The sequence below is a fragment of the Curcuma longa genome, chromosome 1 (genome assembly GCF_044706935.1).
Source record: "Curcuma longa cultivar G26 ecotype Majalengka, Jawa Barat chromosome 1, ITB_CL_G26_1.1, whole genome shotgun sequence".
Classification (NCBI taxonomy): domain Eukaryota; kingdom Viridiplantae; phylum Streptophyta; class Magnoliopsida; order Zingiberales; family Zingiberaceae; genus Curcuma; species Curcuma longa.
Genome location: NC_133861.1, coordinates 11,587,534 through 11,608,177, shown reverse-complemented (window position 1 = coordinate 11,608,177; position 20,644 = coordinate 11,587,534). Strand labels below are relative to the sequence as shown.

General features: G+C 35.4%; 1 protein-coding gene across 1 annotated transcript; it reads left to right on the top strand.

Moving 5' to 3' along the window:
- The first annotated feature begins 418 nt into the window (after positions 1 to 418).
- On the top strand, positions 419 to 19,359 carry LOC141842535 (myosin-8-like). The gene is made up of 39 exons (XM_074730657.1): positions 419 to 446; positions 864 to 992; positions 1,270 to 1,413; positions 1,640 to 1,785; positions 1,860 to 2,016; positions 2,176 to 2,234; positions 2,342 to 2,501; positions 3,525 to 3,674; positions 3,781 to 3,917; positions 3,999 to 4,145; positions 4,265 to 4,366; positions 4,803 to 4,860; positions 4,968 to 5,069; positions 7,000 to 7,037; positions 7,118 to 7,244; positions 7,320 to 7,490; positions 7,568 to 7,699; positions 7,772 to 7,881; positions 7,960 to 8,020; positions 8,571 to 8,748; positions 8,846 to 9,051; positions 9,327 to 9,446; positions 9,762 to 9,860; positions 11,535 to 11,771; positions 12,000 to 12,139; positions 12,281 to 12,404; positions 12,492 to 12,530; positions 12,636 to 12,710; positions 12,806 to 12,976; positions 14,125 to 14,280; positions 14,402 to 14,590; positions 15,500 to 15,628; positions 15,706 to 15,776; positions 15,843 to 15,942; positions 16,009 to 16,065; positions 18,315 to 18,371; positions 18,492 to 18,572; positions 18,797 to 18,879; positions 18,972 to 19,359. Exons 1-39 carry the CDS (start codon positions 444 to 446, stop codon positions 19,081 to 19,083), a joined length of 4,557 nt encoding a protein of 1,518 aa, XP_074586758.1. The 5' UTR covers positions 419 to 443; the 3' UTR covers positions 19,084 to 19,359.
- Positions 19,360 to 20,644: the final 1,285 nt, after the last annotated feature.

The window sequence follows — 20,644 nt, the reverse complement described above, 5'->3', positions numbered from 1 at the left end:
CGGAGGAACGCAACTACTCGGCGAGACGGGAGGGTTTTGGGCGGCGATCGAAGCCGGCGCCTGGCAGGGATTATCTCCTCATTGTGACTCTCTTTCCCTGCGTAGCGATATCGGTGCATTGGCAATATATAGGTTCTCGAAGAAGAGCAAGCGATGGAGGAGGACAGACGGGGAATGGGCGGATCTTTCTAGCTTTTAGTGTACCATCGGGGGAGCCGATCTCGGCGGTGAGGGCTAGTCGGAGGTGGATCCAGGTGTCGTAGGTAAGGGGTGAGAAGGGAATCATTTTTTAAAAACACGGGGAAGTGGAACCCGAGGGAATATTGGATTTTGATCTATAAATTGGGGATTTTTTTCTAATTTGATTCTTGATAGAGTTTTTGGGACCTCTAAGAAGGGAGCATCGGGGAACAACGATAGGCTTTCTGCGATAGTAGGAGATAATGGTAAAATTCTTCTTTTAATTTGTGACATTGTGATGTTTAGCTCTAGCCCGACACCTTTTGATTTTCCTCAGAAAGTTAGTTTTCGGACGATAAAAGTGCATTGACTTGACGCTCTAATCTCGTTTTTTCATGGCCATGTATCTACCAAACTAAATTAGATTTAGAAGATTTTAATAAATTTATTTTTGTTACTTGTCTGTAGCCTGCCTTGTTCGTGTTTACACAAAATTGTTGAAAATGTGTTTATTCATTTATCTTGCACGACATATTCTGCTCGTCAGATTGCATTGGTTCCAAAACAGCGACTTTGAAAAATTGATGTTTTGCTCAATTGGCATCTGTGCTGCGTTCTTTCGCACATGCATTGAAACAAGTCCATTTACATTACTGTTGAAACTGCTAAAATATCCCTGGCAGGCAAGCAAGTCAAGTGTAGCAGTAGGATCACAAGTCTGGGTTGAGGATCCTGACGTGGCATGGATAGATGGACAAGTATTGGAGATCAAAGGAGATGAGATTAAGATCAGTTGTTCTAATGGAAAGACAGTGCGTGCTTTGTTCTCACTTTATCTTTCATTACATATTTTTGCATGGATTAGAGTTAGCAAGTCTTTCCATAATATTCTGGTATATGATTTTTTTTGTCCCATGGAATATGCTTCTGAAGCTTTAATAGTTTGATAGCATGTTTTCTTTGTGTAGTTTAGTAATTCAAATAATTTTCTCTTCTCTGTATCTATTGTGGTATAGACCACTCGGAGTATTGAATTCTATTTCTATGATTCAAATTGTGACTTTAATATGATCACATGTTGCAATGCAGGTGACAGCCAAGATTTCTAATGTCCATCCTAAGGATCCCGAAGCTTCACCTTGTGGAGTAGATGACATGACAAAACTTGCCTATTTGCATGAACCGGGAGTTTTGCAAAACTTGAGATCTAGATATGACATGAATGAAATTTATGTGAGTAAATATACAGAGGCTGAAACAGTAGTTTTTTATATGCATTGGTTAAATAACATTCTCTGTTAAGCAAACTGCTTCTCATAGTGCACTATTGTACATAGTCATTGTGTCCTGGCTGTAAAATCTTATTCACTTCCTTTCAAAGTTGTTAAGCATTGTAGGATTGTTTTCATTTTGATATCAGATTGCTTAGCCCAGCTCATTAATGAAATTATCTAAACAGACTTATACTGGCAATATATTGATTGCTGTCAATCCCTTCCGGCGTTTGACTCACCTGTATGATAGCCACATGATGGAACAATATAAAGGAGCAGCTTTTGGTGATTTAAGTCCCCATCCTTTTGCTGTTACCGATGCTGCTTTTCGGTAATTTCTGTTCTTTATGCTTAGTCCTGTGTTCATGGACTGTGCTTTCATCACGAGTGTGTCTTCCAATGCAGATTGATGAGAAATGAAGGGAAAAGCCAATCAATTTTAGTAAGTGGGGAAAGTGGAGCAGGTAAAACTGAAAGCACAAAGATGATTATGCGCTATCTTGCTTACATGGGTGGTAGAGCTGTATCAGAAGGGAGGACTGTCGAGCAACAAGTCCTCCAGGTTAAATTTTGTCCCATTACTATTTTGAATCAGAATCCTTATACCATTTTCTGCTAGATTATGTTTTTGTATTATTATTATTATTATTATTATTATTTATCAAACTTCTCCTTTTTAACTCAAATTTCTCTAACATTGTTCATTTATTTTTTTATATAGTCCAATCCTGTTCTTGAAGCCTTTGGAAATGCAAAGACAGTAAGAAATAACAACTCAAGGTACTGAAGAGTGAAATTTTTGACAATCACAATATCTTTCTTATTGCAACTAAAATTTTGTCTCATTCATTCTCAAATTACATTTTTGGTTACTGTTGTATCTGCAGTCGTTTTGGCAAGTTCGTTGAGATTCAGTTTGATGAGGGGGGAAGGATTTCTGGAGCTGCCATTAGAACTTACCTTCTTGAAAGATCCCGAGTTTGCCAAATATCTGATCCTGAAAGGAACTATCACTGCTTTTACATGCTTTGCGCGGCACCACCAGAAGTATTCACTTTAGACATTTGGTTGACTGCTAGTATTCTATATATATTCTAAACCCCCAAGATGCTAAGATTCCACTGTCTTTTATTCTCTAACAAAAAGGAACATTTTTGGAGGACCATAGAATAAAGGGGACTAATTTTGCTATGAATAATCATGGACAATAGACTAAATTGCATGAAAAATGGTTCAACCACCTTTCTTAGATATAGTCAATAGGAACAAGTGAATGTGTGTATATTGTTTCTTGTTTGATTATTTTGGTGCACTGTTTCTAACTTTTCACGTCTACCATTTTTTTAAAAACAAGGGATAGTGTAGTTTGAGACATCTGAGTTGTCAACAGTGGGATCTTTATAGCATCAGATAATCATTGACCTCTAACTGGCCCCTTATAGGATAATCATTGATCTCTAGTTAGTCTACCTGATATGAAGAACTGCAGTAATGATTCATACCCTGCATTTTGAGGTTAGTTTTGTCCTTAGTCATTCGAATAACGTGAATGCATAATCAGTACATGAGTTGGTTATGAATGGCATTTTACTAGTTTGGCCACGTGTTATTTCATTGTGCTTCTCTTTATTTTGTTCTTCCTGCACTCTTTGTTTTACTGGTTCAACAGAGTGATGCCTCACTCAGGGGAGACCTTTGACGTGCTACTCATGTATTAAGCAGTGTAATATTTCAATCTCTAGGATAATTCTCTGTGAGCATATATTTAAATCACATGTGGCTCTTGGTTGAGCTTAATTCTTTGAAGATAATGGCTATGTTTTAGCTAGATGTGTGTATGCTTTTTTTTTTTCCAGTTTTTCTCTTGGATGATATTCAGTTTGATGGGTTAATAGATCCAAAGTGTGGTTCACTGTTCAACCAAACACCCTTTACAATGCTATCTCCTAGATACTCATTTATGTTCTTGGTTATCATCTTAACTGAAAAAATACAAAGAAATATTATGTTAGTACAAGCAGTTTGCTTTACTGGTTCTAAATTTTTTTTTAAAAAAATGCTATTATGAAGGACGTTCAAAGATACAAGCTGGGAAATCCCAGGACATTTCATTATCTTAAGCAGTCCAGTTGCTATGAGCTTGATGGGGTAGATGATTCCAAGGAGTATTTGGAAACTAAAAAGGCTATGGACATCATTGGCATCAATTCTGATGAACAGGTTTGTTGTCTGGCTCACATGAGAAAGGCGAAAGAAAGCCCAAATCTGATACATTGTTGCAGTTTTTCTACCCTTTATTGTTTACTATTTATATTGGTTGTTCCAGGATGCAATTTTCCGAGTAGTTGCTGCTATTCTTCATCTAGGGAATATTGAGTTTGTAGATGGAAAGGAGACAGATTCTTCTCGACCTAAAGATGAGAAGTCATGGTTCCATTTGAGAACTGCTGCAGAGCTATTCATGTAAAATGGTTGAGCATTATGCTTTTCAATACTAGTTCAGACTGGATTCTGATTTTTTGAAGGAAATAAAAAAAAATTTAGGTGCGATGCAATGGCACTCGAAGATTCTTTGTGTAAGCGTGTTATTGTTACTCGGGATGAGAATATTATAAAAACTCTGGATCCAGAAGCTGCTGCTTTAAGTAGAGATGCCCTTGCAAAAATTGTCTACTCAAGACTATTTGATTGGTATGTTGGTTGTATTAATCTGTGATAAGCTTTTCATGGTTCCTTTCTTTGTTTGATCTGAGTTAACAAATATCTGAAACATGCAGTTAAATTATTTGATTTGAGTACGTTCTATGCAGGCTTGTAAACAAGATCAACAACTCAATTGGCCAAGACCCTAATTCAAAGTGCTTAATTGGGGTGCTTGACATATATGGCTTTGAAAGTTTTAAAACTAACAGGTGCTCAACTAGTCTGTTTTTGTATCTGCAATTAATATGTGAGAACACTTGCTCTTATTATATAATAGGATAAACTAAGGTTTGATATATGGCTCCTTGTTGAGGGTTTATTCCCTGGCTGGAACGGGCTACATCTTACTATGCTAACACTCAATACGCTTGGCACACATCAAAGTGTGCCGAGATGAATTTAAATGTTTTACTTTTGGTTCTTTGGATATATTTGCATCTAACCAATTTTGCAAAAGCCTTCAGTGTCGAACCTTACTAGATCCGGCATTGTCATAGTCTTGTGAATTGGACTTCCCTCTTGAGATTGCCTTGAACCATACAAGAACTGTGTTTTGATATGACCTATTCGACTGTTTTCAGTGGATGTTCTATTAGTTAACATGGATAAACTGCTGGATAGACACTAATATTATATGTTTCACAGTTTTGAGCAGTTTTGTATCAATCTCACAAATGAAAAATTGCAGCAGCACTTCAATCAGGTTTGTTTAGTAGTAATGATATCTTGTACTTTGTACTCGAGTATGATTAAAATTTAAACCTAGTTGTCATAAGTTTTGCAGCTGTCACCTTTTTTTTCTGGTTACAGCATGTTTTTAAGATGGAGCAAGAAGAATATACTAAAGAAGAAATCAGTTGGAGCTATATTGATTTTGTTGATAACCAGGACATACTGGATCTTATAGAAAAGGTTTGCTTTGAATGCTTGCCCATACTAACTGCTAACTTTTTATCCATGGGCTTAAATTATATGTTATGCAATTCTGTTAGTACCTCTTTTCATGCTTCGGAATTAGTAACAGGAAAAACAAATGGATAAGAAACATTTATAATGCTTCAACTAATGTGCCTAAATCAACCATTAGTTTGTGCACCATTTTTTTTTGTTTTATTAGGTTCTTTCTGTTTTTTCTCTCTCACAAGTTCCAAAATCATATTCAGATTTAACAAGGCTCATAAAATGATTCCTCAGATTAGGGGTTATAATAGTCTGAGTTTTAGATCTTAAGAGAGTAAACCAGAGGTGACTAAAACCTTCAAACTCTTTAATCATGCCACTTGGACACTATACCATACCTGCAAGGCTGCGACCATTTTATATAGCTCAAGGCAATGAACCAAAGGTGATGCTCATACGTTCTCCAAGCTCTTCACCCACTAAACCATAGCTTACAAGGGTTATTTTACTCAATTACACAATGCAGGTCAACACATTAGTTGAATAGTGCCAGGAGACTGAAACTGTTCAATTTTAGTTACTTGCTTGACATGATCTGATGCTTAACCTTCTCAATACAAGAACTCTTCATTTTTAATAGTCAAAGAGTTTATTGATCACTCTATCACCACTTCTATCACCACTTATTGTAATCGACATTCTTAAAAGATCACATGTGATCAACACGACTATATAGATTGAGACCCACACATCTATAATGGAATCACCCTCACCACAAGGATGCGCTACAGAATCTTTATTCTCATGACAAGCAATAGATCAAAGATCTTGTATGCAATCGAACGCAACCTCCTTAAAAACACAAAAAACACCGAAATAGACAAGAATGAGTAAGGTTGTTTGACCTAAGCCTACTCCACATAGAGAACCTTAGTATATTTTATATGAGAGTAAAACTAATTAAAAACAAAATGAGACAATGTGATACCTAGACATCATGCATCAAATCTCTCTCAATTCTCCCCTAGACGCTTCCATCAATATTGATGGTTAGACACTCTCTAGGTGAAATTCGACACTGTCTCTCCATGTCACCACCATATCTCACTAGGAGAAGAGTCTAGGGAGTGAAGTATGAGGAAACACAGACAAATTGCTGCCCGCACTCATGTACTAAAGCTCTCACTTTTTCTCCCTGGACTCCTCTCAGTACTGATGGAGAAATAAACAAATTTTATCTCACTTTATGCATGTGAGTCTTCCATGACAAATAAGTCTTCCATCACATCACCCAGCGCAGCATGTGAGTGTTCCATGACAAATGCCAAGTTTTCACGACATTACCTATAATACACAAATCTTCTGCATGTCACCTACAACATGCGAGTCTTCTGTGACATCACCTAGGACACCCAAACATTGAATCTTCTGGGACATCACTTAGGGAACACAACTCTTATATGATGCATCAGAGGGTTCCCACAAGCATGTGAGAGTTGATCTTGTTCCTCCTCTCCTTCCCCTTCTCTCTTCTAGTGTTCGACACATCCTTCGACGCTCAAAACGGGCGGTACATCTTGAGCCAGCCAAGGACTAAAATCCTGGCTTTGGCTTTGCTTAAGATGTCAATACTTTGATTTACCATATGCTAGATTTGAGGAGAAACTTATGGAATTTCTTATATTAAAATTGTGGTGGACTATGAACACTTCGTGCATGACTGAATGTCTGAATATGCCATTTTTTCAAATGGTTTTAGTTCTTTTGGTTTCACAATTTATTTCATAGAGATGTCATAAGTGCAAGTAAAAAATTTGAGAAATTTTTGGAAGCTTAACAATATTTATTAGATCTATCCAAAATGAATGAGTTATCTATACACATCTTCCATATAATATTTTGTTTAGGTTCTTAATTATCATTTTTTGTTTTTAACTGTCAGAAACCTGGTGGAGTTATTGCTCTCCTGGATGAGTGTTGGTAATCTAACACTAAATGTCTCGATCTTTTATGAATTGATCGAAAGGATGTTTTAGTTATTGTCTTTCTTCTTTGTGCAGCATGTTGCCAAGATCAACAAATGAAACTTTTGCTCAGAAGCTCTACCAAGCTTTTAAAAATCACAACCGCTTTAGCAAGCCAAAATTATCTCGGTCTGACTTTACCATTTGTCATTATGCTGGTGAAGTGAGTACCTATATTTATGTCCCATATTGATCTACTTGTAAATCATATTGTGATCTTAGAATTTCCCTCATATAGGTTACATATCAGACAGAGTTGTTCTTAGACAAGAACAAGGATTATGTGGTTGCAGAGCATCAGGCTCTTTTGAATGCCTCTAAATGTTCTTTTGTTTCAAGTTTGTTTCCAGCTCTTTCTGAGGATGCTTCAAAATCTTCAAAATTCTCATCAATAGGCTCAAGATTTAAGGTACAATGGTGTGTGTGTGTGTGTATAATCCCTTTGGAGAACCTTAAATTTGTCATGCTATAAATGTTATTTTGCAGCAACAACTGCAATCTCTGCTAGAAACTCTAAGTTCCACTGAGCCACACTACATTCGTTGTGTTAAACCCAACAATCTCTTGAAACCATCAATATTTGAGAATCAGAATATTCTTCAGCAGCTCCGCTGTGGGGTAGGATTTTCAATTAGTAGTTCAAGTATAAGGAGTCAGTTGTATCTGATGTTGCATCATTTCTCTATTTAGGGAGTGATGGAGGCCATTAGAATAAGTTGTGCTGGATATCCAACAAGACGGATATTTTGTGAATTTATTGACCGTTTTGGCATTCTTGCACCTCAGGTTTTGGATAGAAGGTATTTTGTATTGAATGGTTTATATGAAGATATTGGTATTTGTTTAATATCACTCTTCTGATATTCTTTGCCTGACAGTTGTGATGAGATCACTGCTGTAAAGAGGTTGTTAGAGAAGACGGACCTCAAAGGTTACCAGGTAAAATTTACTAAAGAAAATAATTTGCAATATTTAAGTATTTTTCTATTTTACATTTGGTCAAGTATCACCAGGTAACATTTACTAGAGAAAGTTATCCGCGATACTCAAATACTTCTCCTGTTACATTTGGTCAAGTATCTTATCTAACTGTCTTCACTTTGGAAGATTTATTTATTTTCTTTTATTTTGAATTTATTGGGATTGGGCTCCTATGTTGCAGGAATTTAGTTTCTCCTTATCTGTTGCTTCTCTTTTCCTTCGACTACCCTTTAGTGGTTATACCTGTAGCATTACCTGCATATTCTTTTATAACAACTATTATTGGAACTTAGTAAGTTCCTATGCATATTCACTTCTAACGTTCAGCCTCCATAATTTGAGATTTCATGTTGCATTCAGACTAGTTGATCATCAAAGTTTCTAATTAAATTCCTGGTTTTGAGGATTAAAATTATGATTATAGTGCAGACCTACCAGTACTAGATTCTTTAAGCAACCTAGTCACATTGCTGATGTTTTATCTAACTTCTAAGTATAAAATATATAGGTTGGAAAAACCAAGGTGTTTCTTCGAGCTGGTCAAATGGCTGAACTTGATGCTCGTAGGAATGAAGTTCTGGGAAGATCTGCTGGCAGAATCCAAAGGAAAGTTCGATCATACTTGGCCCATAAAAAGTTCATTTTGCTTAAGAATGCAGCCATACAGATTCAGACCATATGCAGAGGTATCTACTAAAAAGTGGATTTTAGCAGTGATTCTGCTACATAAACTTTCAATCTTTCTAGCTGATGCCAGACAATTTGTTTTCATTCTTTTTGAAGGTCAACTTGCAAGACAACTTTATGAAAACATGCGTAGACAAGCTGCGGCACTTAGTATTCAGACATTTTTCAGGATGCAACTTGCAAGGATAGCTTACAAAGAGTTATTGTCTTCCACTGTGACCATCCAAGCTGGCTTAAGGGGAATGGCTGCTCGTGAGGAACTTCATTTCAGGCAGCAGACAAAAGCTGCTATTATTATTCAGGTGCATTAAGGATTGCTTCTTAGGCATTTACATATCGCACATCTAGTTTGTGTACACTGACTAGCAACACTTAAATTAACAAACCTTTTCAAGTATATCTAGAAGCTCTCTTGCACTAAAAGTATCTTTCACTAGTTAACTCAAATACCTATTAGGATTGTAATGGTTAGGCTGATCTTATCTCTTTTTTCCATAGCATTTTTGTTAGCCTGACACGTATTGTTAGTTTGAGGGCAATAAACTGGTAAATGCTCAAGGCCAACTAATTCTTCCAGAGTCATTGCCGCAAATTCTTGGCTCGCTGGAATTACTCAAGGATGAAGAAGGCTGTGATCACTACTCAATGTGCTTGGAGAGGAAAGGTTGCAAGAAGAGAGCTACGGAATCTTAAAATGGTAACTTAATTTGTTTTTCTTAAAACTTTCTTTTGTATTACCTTGAGTTAAATTGATTTAACCTCTCAGTGTATGAATTTTGGTTAAGGACGTGGGCAACAATCTCTTCTTTAAATCTAAGCTACTTTAATATGGAATTTCTAAATTGATAGATGACATTTTGTCATAACTTCTAAATTGATACCCTATTTCTGTCATATATACTTTGGTAAAAGAATTTAAATTATAAACTGCTGAGCAATCTAATTTATCTGTTGTTTATGCCGTGGATACTCCATATTGAATGCAACCATATATTTGTTCTGCCCTTTCCAGGCGGCTAGAGAAACTGGTGCCCTTCAAGCTGCTAAAAATAAGTTGGAAAAAGAAGTTGAAGAACTTACTTGGCGTCTGCAATTGGAAAAGCGCATGCGAGTAAAAAAATCATCATTTCTCTCTTTTAGTTTTTCTAACTTTCTTTGATACCATATTTCTATATGGTTGTCCAAATAAACAGGATCCTGTTTTGATGATTCTGTGCTATCCTGTTTTGATGGTTCTGCTCCTATACTCATTATTATGGAACAAAATAGATTTCATTTGTCATACCTTTTGGTGTTTAGGGTAGACAATATCCTAAAAGTATCTGAACCTCCACTAGAAATAACTACATAGATGATGAAAAGGGTACGTTTTGATAATGCTTTCTAGCATTCTAAGGCTTTTTGTTTGAAAAAAATTTTCAATTGTCAGTTTTTTGTTTTCTACAAACATAAAACTTAAAAACTCAAAAGAGATGTAAAAATAATATTTTGCATTGTTTTTTATGCGTTTAAATTTATTAGAGGTGAGTAGTGGGATAAAAAAACTAATTTTTAATGGTTTTCTTTTATTTTTTAAAAGCTGCAAATTAAAACTAGAAAATTTTCACAAACCAAACAAGGCCTAAGAGTTTGAGGGTAGATGCACTTGCTAAATGCATGTTTGAAGACCATTTTCTCAATGCAGTGCCCTATATTGAGAGATCCTGACTTAAATAGTCCTTATGACCTATATTTAAGAGTTCTATTCTTATCCATTGATCGATCTGTGTAACTTCAATCTTAGTAACAAGGTCCTCAACTCATTGGTGAGAGTGGGTGTTGGTTTGTTGTTCCAATCTGAATTTTTAGGTTCAATAAAGAGAAACCCAAAAACTTTTTTGGAAAAATTGTTCCAGCTGGTTACTTAGTGCAATTGAGACTAAATAGTTTAAAAATCACATATTGAATTGCTAAGATGTATTTGTATAATGCAGTCCCGGGGCATAACTGAGTTGGTTAGTACGGGGTAGACTTATTGAAATGGGCAAAGGTAGAATCTCGACGAAGTCGAGACAACACCCTCTCCGTAGTGGCCAACTGTAATTTCCCGATTTACCTCCTCACAGATGATCGTGAGGTTAATCGTGTGGGACCGCTGGGGTGACGAATTTCACCTTTTGCTAAATTATTTGTATAATGCAATAAGTAAAATTGACCTTATTGATACAATTTTGAGGACTAAATTTCTCTCTGAAAGTTAAATAAGAAATTCTGATCACCATTTTCTATGGAAATTCAATTACTAATTTCTTAGAAAATCCAATCATAAGATGGATTTGGTGGAGTTTTGAATTCTGCCTGAACCAAACCATGTTTGTTTTTTTGATATATTTTATTATCATTTTGTTTTTCTGCAAATTTTATTTCTTAAATTAAAGTTGTGTTTTCATTGGCAGATGTAGTCAGACTCATGTGAAATTTCCTAAAATAGAGTTGAGACTGTTTAATTGAGTGATGTTGTCAAACTCATGTTTAACGATAGGTTTGGGTGATCCTATGACTGTAATTGACTTGTACAGTCAACCTGTGTTGACTCAGTCTTGGGTATTAGATTAGGCTCGCACGTGTCGCAGAAGATGTGGTCCTGAGAAGCCACAGATCCTTCCTTTTCATCTCCTAATTATTGCTAATTTCTTATACTGCTGTCAGTTATCAATGTTCTTAATATGGATAGTTGAATCCCTGTACTTCTCTTGCGGTAGCTTTCTCTCCACGCATCCGTGAAATAGTTACCGACTTTTTGTAGGCTGATCTTGAGGAAGCTAAGAACCAGGAAAATGTGAAATCGCAAGCTGCTCTGCAAGAGATGCAACAACAATGCGAGGAAACTAAGTCTTTGTTGACTAAGGAGCGTGAGGCTGCTAAAAAGGCTGCTGAAGAGGCTGCTAAAAAGGCTGCTGAAGTAGCTCCTGTCATTAAAGAGGTTCCTGTTGTTGACACAGTTCAGTTGGATAAGCTTAGGGATGAGAATGAGAAGCTTAAGGTTAGATTGACATTAATGATTTATTTTATTTCTCTACTATCCCTAATTTGACTACCTAGATTTGTTTCTTCAGTTTCCGTAAAGTGTATTGTGAATACCTACTGTGTTTGAAATGCATTTGTCTTCCAAGTGTCATTTTTCCCCCTAAAATTCACTTCCTTTTCTTCTTTCATATTTAGTCACATCAGCGCATCATACAAGATATTCTTCATATTCATATTTTTGTAGGCTTTGGTGAGCTCACTAGAAACAAAGATCAATGAAACTGAGAAGAAGTTTGATGAGACTAGTAGAATCAGCGAGGAAAGGCTGAAGAAGGCCATGGATGCTGAGACTAAGATAATTCAGTTGAACAATTCAGTGCAGAGGTTTTTATAATTTTTTAAAACTTTCTAATATACACCTTACCTTCCTGTATCTTTTTACAAACTATATGGCTGCACTGATGTATATACTCATTTTCTGGTTTTGTTTCTTAATTCATTTGATGCCCATCAATATGTTGGCAGGCTCAAAGAGAAACTTTCTAACATGGAATCTGAGAACCAGATTCTGCGACAGCAGACCTTATTGCATTCCTCAATGAAACCCATATCTGAGCATTCATCAATTCCAACAACTCCTACCAAACATGTAGTCATGTGTTATGTAACTATGGTCTATTTCTTACCTATTTTTATTTTCATCTTTCCCTTATACTCTTATTGTCTTTAATGACAGAATTTGGAGAATGGCCATCGTCATGTTGAAGATCCTAAGGTAAAGTGTGTTTACTATATGTAAGGTTCTCATCTGCGTGCAGATTGCAATATCACTATCAATGCTTAGTATCACCTAAACTCCATCTATCTGTTGGAACCTCAGAGTGCTCCACCTGGTATCAAGGACTATGAGAATGCTGATGCTAAGCTGAGCAAATTTCATGCTGAGAGACAACTTGTGAGTGTTTTATATTCCACAAAGCTAAGTTATTATTGCACTTCTCATTATTATTGCACGTCTCACTCCTTTTGATGCACTATCTTTCTTCACAGGAGAATGTTGGTGTCCTAATCAGTTGCGTCAGCAGAAATATTGGGTTTAGTCAGGGAAAACCAGTAGCTGCATTAACTATATACAAATGTCTTCTTCACTGGAAATCCTTTGAAGCTGAAAGAACTAGTGTGTTTGATCATCTCATCCAGATGATTGGGTCTGCGATTGAGGTAATCTACAAGTTTATAGAGTTCTATTTTCTAATATGGGTAATTCCGTTTTTTCAGGTTGTTTTAGATATCTCAAACATGGTATGGGTTCTGGAGATTCCAGCCATTTCCTTGATTACAGCACTATGATATACTAGGCTTTGTCCGTGCAGTTGCCAGATAGATACCACTGGTTATTATTGGTTTGACCAAACACTAAATTACTGTTAAAATGATAATAATGTAAAACTAACATTTCAAATAACTTTGAATATTAGGTACAAAGGAAAATGACAATGCTTTAACGACAATATTAATCTGTAGTATGCATTACCATTGTCCATCAGCAAATAGTATAAATTCACCATCCGACCACTGTCTTGGGAAATATATCAATTAGCCCAATTTTCTGGTGTGTTTAACTTTACCCGTGGTTATTTACATAATCTCTTGTGCTGGTTTGGTTACACCTTAATTTTCACCTTTTTGTGAATTAGATAGTCTATAGTTTGGCTGAATATCCTTTTTTTTTTTGAATTAGATAGTCTAAAGATCAGCTGAATATCTTACAACTGAAACAAATCCTTTTATACATTACTCAAATTGGTTGGGTCTTTCATATGTTGGTACTAATAATCTTGTTTAGTCCAAACTCAAATCCTTTCAGTGAATCATGTACTACATCTGACTATAATTTCTTTTCCTTTAATGTGCCTGAAGACTAATATTACAATCTTATGATTGGTCACCAGTATGAAGTATGGATAGTCAAACTGCAAATTCAAGAAACTGATGTCAGTGGGGAAGCTGCCTCTTTAGTATTCTGCTTTGTTATTTGATACCAATTATATTGCCACCTCATATATGTTATCACATATTCTTGGTATTTTTGTATCATTTGCTCTTTAGATCTATGTATTGTTCTCTTAATTTTTCTAGATTTGATCACTTCTCACTCTGAATCATGCAGAATGTATTTAGATTTATGGGATTTCGGTCAATTTCAAGAAAGAAGTGAAATCTAATGAGTTTCTTGTATAGTCACAATTAAATGATTATTCCTGATCTGTAGTTCTACTTGCATGAAATTTTAACATGTTTGTTTTAACTATTGGTTTTTGTTCATTGGTCTGCAATGTGTTATCAATTTAGTGTAATTTGTCTTACAGAATGAAGGGTCTAATAATCATCTTGCTTACTGGCTATCAAATGGTTCAAGTTTGTTGTTTTTGCTGCAAAAAAGCATTAAGCCTCCTGGCGTGACTGGAGCTAATCCACATCGAAAACCTCCTGTTCCCACATCGTTATTTGGGAGAATGACTCAGGTATGTAACAACTGCTATGTTTTCTGATTCTATGGTTTATTATGTGACTTTGTTGTGTTCTTTATCTTTTGGGTAGTTAGTTGGATAAGAACTAACTGTCTACATTATTCATCATCACCAGTCATTTCGTTCTTCAGCATCTTTTACCAACCTTGCTGTGGATGGCCTGGATGTTGTGCGCCAAGTTGAAGTAAAATATCCTGCCTTGCTTTTCAAGCAGCAGCTGACAGCTTATGTGGAGAAGATGTATGGAATGATCCGAGACAATGTGAAAAAGGATTTGTCTTCTTTGCTTTCATTGTGTGTACAGGTATTACACATCTTGTTGTGAAATATATTCTAATTTCTGGAAATTAAATTCCTATTTTAGTAGCTGCACATTTGATTTTCAGGAATAGCTATTCCTTTTCTGACTTCTAACGGAATAGATATTCCTGCATTTAGTTGCAAATTGAACCTGGAATTGAGTACCAATTCTTACTGAATTGTTATTCGTACTCAATCCTTCTTGGCTCCCTTATACCAAACTCAGGAATACTTATTCTAATATGTTAAAATTGTTATCCACCATGAATCATTCAATTCCCTATGAATAACTATTCTATTTCTTATTTATTCTGTTGTGTGGACCAAATTTAGTGTATGTAGACCAAGTTAGACAGAACCAGATCTGGAGTGGCTGTAGTTGTAGCCTCTAACATTTACTACAGTAATGAAATCCACACTGTGAATTGTTATTATATAAATGTTTTGGTTGTTGATGTTGAAATAGCAATTGATGGCCAACAAATCTCTCAACTGCTTAAATATTACAAAAATGGTAAAATCAATTCATGAACCATCTAATCTATTCTTTGAACCAAACTAAAGCATACATATTCATATCCTATTTCAAGTCTTTTCCATTCACTGGAAAAAAGTTATTCCCTATACATTCTATTCCATGAAACAAGCAGGCTATAAATATTTTGACATTTCAGATGTTCTTTCTCACATAATTTTAATATTTTCATCAATTTAATTGTTGATATTATTATGTTTCTGGTATATTATAAGTAAGTTCTGCCCATCCTTTTTCTTCATTGGCGTAGGATCTGATGATGCCCTAGGTGTGACTAATAAGCTGTAGAATCCTAGCAAAGGGTCACTATTTTTTTTCTTAATCACTTTGCATCTATTGGTTGAATCATGGCCGATGTTTCTTGATTTTTGCAATTAGGCTCCACGAACAAGGTCAAGTATGTTGCGTGGCTCTGGGCATTCATTTGGAAACCAAGGACAAAGTAGCCCCTGGAAGACCATTGTTGAGTGTTTGGATGACCTTCTCAAGACGTTGCAAGAAAACTATGTAAATTATCTTTTCTGATGTGGTACAATACTCTTAATTTTTTGTTTGAAACTTAAGGTTGAACCAGTTGTTTTCAGGTTCCTTCTATTCTCATTCAGAAGATAATTATGCAGATTTTCACATACATAAATGTACAATTATTTAACAGGTGACTAATTGTAGTTAAATCTCTTATTTACTGTAAACACAATATGTAACTGCTTTCTTGTGGCAGTTTGCTTCTTCGCCGTGAGTGTTGTTCCTTCAACAACGGAGAGTATGTTAAATCTGGTTTATCTGAGTTAGAATTGTGGTGCACAAAAGCAAAATCTGAGGTAATTTATATTGCGAGAGTTGTCTACTGTATTCTGATGATCCATCTGAAGTTTTGCTAATTGTAGTATGCTGGATCATCCTGGGATGAGCTTAAACACATAAGACAGGCTGTTGGTTTCTTGGTATGTAATTTCTTTTATCACCTGGTGCACTATTATATATGATGTTGCTATGACTCCCATGGATTTTTACCCAAATTTATTTTTTGATGCTGAATTCGAATATTGATTATGTAATCTTGGTTTCAAACAAAGCATATTTTCTTTTTAAGACAATGCAACCTCTTACATCATGGAAGATGCTACATAGTAATTTCTTGAAATTTTGGTTTTGTTAAGAGCGTTTTTCTGCTAATCATCACATTTTTGCCAGAAAACAAAAGCTCCAATAGTTGCTAGGTAAATTATCTTTTACGTTGTTTGCTGTTTTGGTAACAAACATTTTACTCCAGTGTAGCAAAGGACTGTATCACTGTGGGAGGAGTTAGAGGCAACGACTTAATGCATGACTAGATTTGCCTCTTCTACTTTTGACCCTAAGTTTGACCATGTCCATATGAATCTTCCTCAGCCTATTTATGATATTGTCCAAGTCCTTAGTTACTATGCTACTCTATGTATGATGTGATACTTAAATGTGATTTTTATTGCTTTGTCAGTGTTGGCTGGTATAGTAGACATCAGAACCTTTTTTGTGTTATCAAGAAAACATATTGACTTTGTATCAGTATATAAAAGAATAATCTGCATCTAAACTGCAAAGTTGAGCTAAAGTAGAAAGACTACAGATACAGAATGATGAAACGTTCTGGATGTTTACTAGTAAACATAGGGTAGGGATGCCTTTGTATCTGATCATAGAAGTTTCGCACTGTTACATTTCCCATCCTAAAGGCCACTGACTATTGTATGATTAAGCTGCATCGTTCTGAAGTTGTCATTCATGTTCCATTATCATAATAACTCTGTAAATTTGGTAGTAAATTGTACGGTAAAGGTAGCTAATAGTAGAGTTTCTATCTCAGATACTGAACTCTGCATGATTCAAATTCCAGTTTGATAAATAAGAATAGCTCTTGATCAATTATCCTTTTCTTGGAGCGTGCAATATTTAATAATTGGTAGAAGCTCCACCTTATTGACATTGCATGCGTGTTCACTGAAAAAAACCATATGTCAACTCTAGAAAAAAATAATAATCGTGTTCACTGAAAAAAGCCATATGTCAACTCTAGAAAAAAAATAATGTATTCTGGTGAAAAGGTAAAAATAACTTTTGTCCTGCAATTGCAACAACAGAAAAAAAATGTTATAGATAATAATTAACCTATCTGGAATCATGAAAATGGTTTGCAGCATATCTAGCAGGAGATGCAGAAGAATTCTGCATCTAAACTACAAAGTTAAGCTGAACACTTGGAAGAGTACTGAATTGACTATGAATTAAACTTCTGAATATTTACTAGCTCATTATGTGAACGTGATTGGGTAGCTATTAACAATTTCATCTTGTTACTCTTGATTTCCTTCTCTTCCAGAATGCTTGTTTGGATTTTAATAGGCCTGTAAGCTTATTGGTGGGATCCCAAGTGTGTTTGGTACCCCCTTTAGATGGGTATAGAGATCCCTCTCACACTTGATAGAATTCACCCCTCAAATCATGCACTTGTAGATCTAAATCTAGTCTCTATAATGCAAAATAACCTTTCATTGTAAGCTCAAGTAGTGGAATCTTTGTTTTCTTTGGTAGAACAACACAAGCAAACAAAGATAGAAAAGAGTAATTTAGCATGGTTTGGCGTAACACTACTTAAATGGAGAGAATTCAAGTCTATCATATGAGAGTAAAAGCACAATAATATAACAAATTGTTGTCCACACCTTGCACAAGGGATCACATAATCCTTCCTGCCCTCTCTCAACAATGATAATGAAGGTGGGAAACCTCACTTGTAACAATTCCCAGACATTAAAACAACCTCCTTAAGAATAAAAATTTCTTTTATACAAGTGTTTGTCTCCTATAACCTTCAAACACACCCCCACAGCATCTTCTAAATCTGAAACACTCCATCAGTGAGAAATTTGCTGCCCCAGTGTTGTCCCAGATGTCACCATGCTAAAAATCACCCTAAAAACCTAAAATAGGGTTATTTGGTGTTGGCCCATAGGTGGGGCTGCTAAACCCAATATAGTGCAAAACTAACATGTATATCTTTCTTGTTGAGATTAGAGCATTCTGAAGCATGAATGGTATCAAGTCCAATTTGATAGAAGCAAGGCCCAAGAGACCAATACTAGCTCTTTAATATTGTTGGAGCAAGGAAAAATCATTATCATTCTCATGTTTGTGTTTTCTATATCATATTCAGGTCATATTCCAGAAATCTAGGATTTCCTATGAGGAGATAATTCAAGATCTGTGCCCGGTAAGACCAAAGCGATTTGTGTTATTATCCTGTAGAGTACATTTGATGTGGTAATGCTCTTCTTTGTTGAGTTGTGTCATGGCATCGCTAATGGCAACCTTTAATTTCTTTCTCATACAGGTTCTTAACGTGCAGCAACTTTATAGAATCTGCACACAGTACTGGGATGACAAGTACGACACAAAGAGTGTCTCGTCAGAGGTATTCTATTACTAGTAATTAACTCTTCCTTTAAAGTACCTCTTGATTTCTAACAGAGATCATTCGCTTTCAGACAGTAATTTGATCAAAACAGTTTTTGATAATTTTTTAAAGAAAAAAACGTAATCTCTACTACCAGAGTAAATTTTTTTGGAAGTTATATTTTCTAGTTATATTGTTAGATAATGGCTCATAAGTGTTTATTCTTTGATGCAATTTTCAAGGTTCTTTCAAACATGCGGGCACTTATGACGGAAGATTCTAACGGCGCAGACAGCAGCTCCTTCTTGTTAGATGACAACTCCAGGTAAAAGAAGTTACTTTGCATAGATAAGGACTTGAACGTAGCAGTTATATCTTTCACAGTAACTTGACACCCTTTTTGTATCTTTGGTGCAGCATGCCATTCTCAGTCGATGAGTTGTCTACTTCTTTACGTGCAAAGGATTTCTCAGAGGTCAAACTAGCCGAGGAGCTCCTCCAAAACCCAGCCTTCCAATTTTTAGAGTGAGGCTTAAGGGTTTTCGCTGCGCCATTCTAGTGGTCGATATTCATTGATCGTGAAATGCTGTAAATTCATTCTTTCTCATTATTTTTACCCATTCTCCCTGTCATATTGTAAAAGAAAAAAAAAAGAAAAATGTTTCAATCACATATATAGATGTTTAGGATTGTCATAGTGAAGTTGATAGGGTCGAGATGTGCATCAATTGAATTGATTCAGTTCGCAAAACTGGGAAGGGCAGGAAGTGGGGAATGCCATAATAATACTCCTTTCTCCTATATGATATAGTTGTTGTATAGAAACATGTTACAGTGAGCATAAGAAAAAATGTTTGAGATGATTTTTTATTATAGTAACGTAAATTGTCTTTTAATCTTGATCGAAATGATATATGGCCTTTACTAGGAAGAAGGAAGATATAGAGAATTTGGGATTTGGAAGGACAAGTGATGTGAAAAAGTAAATTAGGAGGTAAAAGTAAATTAGTTTGATGCTCTTCAAATAGCCAAAGATGTTTCTCAAGGGAAAACATCTTTTTATTATAAACAATTTTAAAAGTTGCTTCTAAAAGTGTCCGTGACGTATAAAATTCTATCTTTTTATTATAATTGGCACATTTACATGTTTGATGTTTACTGAAATGTTATTCAAACTTTTCAAAAAAAATATGCATTTTAAGAATTATTAAAAAAAACTATATTAGGAGTTTTAAAAAATAAATATAATCATTCAAAATAAAAATAATTGATTCCCACGCAGAAACACTTAGGGATTCTGTATTCATGCGTCATTTTCATTATAATTGGTGGTGTTGTCCTCTAAGCTCATATTGGTCTGTTTCTGGTCTTGGACATTCTTCCCATGATGTTGGTTACAGAGATGAGTTTAATGCAAATCTTTGAGGCTTCTGAACTTTGACTATGATGATTCTGGTATGTGTTCACTAAAAAAATATGATTGTTTGCCTACTCCAGCCAATATTGTATGAACTGGTATCTGATTCAGACCATTATGCAAGCGGATCATTTCCATAGTTGCTACATGCCGAACAATCTCATTAATTAGATGCATTTCAATAGGAGGTTGTACATTTTACCCGTAGGAGACGATAGAGATCCTATGAATCTAAATGTAATACAGCATTTTATAGATAAGTTGGCCAACAATGAGGTCTTAGATAGTGACTATTGCATAAGAGGTGATTACAATCCCTTTAATGAGACCCTTTTTGCTTTGTATGAGAGGTGATTTAACTATGTACAAAACTTCTTGGATTATAATGGAGCATTTGCCAGGGCATAGATTTTGAAATTGCAAATCTAGATTCTAGATCTTTGCCTAAACTTCGAGAGGATGTTGACTATTTCACAAATGACATGATCTTTATTTAGAGAATACAGACAAAGGTAGTGTATGACCACTGAAGAAGAAGCCATTAATCTGGCGGGGTAGGGAAAAGAAATGTACCTTCTAGAATATGATATTTTGATTTAATTTGGCTAAGGTAAGTTGATGCAAACATTTAACGTAGGTGTGACTAAATTCATAAACTTAGGTGGTGGTTTGG

Excerpts from the sequence above, each read along its gene's own strand:
- LOC141842535 (XM_074730657.1), top strand. Across the intron at positions 3,675-3,780 it reads GCATCAATTCTGATGAACAG|GATGCAATTTTCCGAGTAGT; the intron begins GTTTGTTGTCTG and ends TGGTTGTTCCAG. Across the intron at positions 4,367-4,802 it reads GAAAGTTTTAAAACTAACAG|TTTTGAGCAGTTTTGTATCA; the intron begins GTGCTCAACTAG and ends TATGTTTCACAG.